This window comes from Nematolebias whitei, chromosome 13 (assembly GCF_014905685.2).
Source record: "Nematolebias whitei isolate Nwh7 chromosome 13, NemWhi1, whole genome shotgun sequence".
Lineage (NCBI taxonomy): Eukaryota > Metazoa > Chordata > Actinopteri > Cyprinodontiformes > Rivulidae > Nematolebias > Nematolebias whitei.
Window position 1 is genome coordinate 770,181 of NC_056510.1, and position 1,557 is coordinate 771,737.

General features: G+C 51.8%; 1 protein-coding gene across 1 annotated transcript in view; it reads left to right on the top strand.

Annotated features, from left to right (window-relative positions):
- LOC119419741 (contactin-associated protein-like 5) overlaps positions 1-1,557 on the top strand; it is a 354,615-nt gene that overhangs the window by 267,795 nt on the left and 85,263 nt on the right. The window contains exon 9 of the mRNA XM_037687124.1: positions 217-343. Coding sequence (XP_037543052.1) covers positions 217-343 — 127 coding nt within the window. The remainder of the gene's footprint in view (positions 1-216; positions 344-1,557) is intronic.

Sequence of the window (1,557 nt, forward strand, 5' to 3'; positions counted from 1 at the left end):
CTCCAGGCCTCTCCGTCGTCTGCTGCAGAGCTCCAGGCCTCTCCGTCATCTGCTTCAGAGTTCCAGGCCTCTCCGTCGTCTGCTACAGCGCTCCAGGCCTCTCCGTCATCTGCTATAGCACTCCAGGCCTCTCCGTCGTCTGCTGCAGCGCCCCAGGCCTCCATGACGCATGCTGCAGCTCCCCAGGACTCCATGACGCATGCTGCGTCCTTCAAGTCCTCTTCGCCGCCTGCCGCGGCCTCCAAGTCCTCTTTGTCGCCTGCCACGTCATCCAAGTCCTCTTCGCCGCCTGCCGCGGCCTCCAAGTCCTCTTCGCCGCCTGCCGTGGTCTCTCTGGTCCTATGTATTGGACGGCCTCCTGGCCGCCCCCCCCCCCCCCCCCCCCCCCCCCCCCCCGGCCTGTCTTGATGGACAGCCTCCCAGCCGCCCGCAGGAAACAATGACTCCTAGGGACGGTCCCTTGACCGTCCAGATCCTTTGTGTTCCCTCCTTGTGGTTAGCCATAGTTTTTTTTCAAGTCTTTGGTTTCTTCCTCGTGTTATCCTCGGGCCCTCCACCCTTACCATACCATACCAATTTATTTATAAAGCACTTTAAACAGTGACAAAGCACACCAAAGTGCTGTACAGGGACAAACAGAACAAGCACATAGCAACAGATTACATAACAGGACACCAAAAAGTAGAAACCAACAAAAACCCTTGCAGTGCCACCCTACACCCGCCCAAGTCCTTCGGGAGGGGGGTTTTTTGGGGGACGCCTGGGGGCGTCTTTGGGGGGGGGGGGGTTACTGTAAGGATGGTACCTTTTTTTGGCCCGGTTTGTGTCTGTGTTCCCTAGTGCTCTTTCGTTAGTTCAATTAGTGCCACCCTTGTCTCGTCCCAGCTGTTCGTAATCACGTCTCGTCTTGCCCCTGTATATAAGCCGTCTGTCAGTCTTGTTCGTTGTCGCGTCCTACTTGTTGGGTCTCCTGTGTTCCCCTGAGTCTTCCGAGTTCCCTGAGTCTCCCAAGTCCCCTGAGTCCTCCTGAGTTTCCCGTGCCTTATCTTCCTGTTCATGTAAGTTTTGCTGCCCCGTCAGCCTGTTATTTTGTATCTTTATTTATCATTAAATACCTATTTTTGTACTCTTCTGAGTTTGAGTCCCTGTCGGCACTACTGGGTTCCCTCCTGCCTAGAAAATCCTGACACATAAAGAGGAAGGTGCGACAAAGAAGGCCCAAGACGATTGAACAGTTAGAGGCCTGTATTAGACATGAATGGGAAAGCATTCCTATTTCTAAGCTTGAGAAACTGGTCTCCTCTGTCCCCAGACGTCTGTTGAGTGTTGTAAGAAGAAGGGGGGATGCCACACAGTGGTAAAAATGGACTTGTCCCAACTTTTTTGGGATTTGTTGACGCCATGAAATTTGGAAACAACAGATTTTTCTCTTAAAATGATACATTCTCTCATCTAAAAAAGTTAAATCTGGTCCTCTGGACATTCAAAAAAACAAAACAAAGCAAATCAACAAAAAAATGTGGAAACGTTTCGTCTCTCATCCGAGAGACTTCCTCA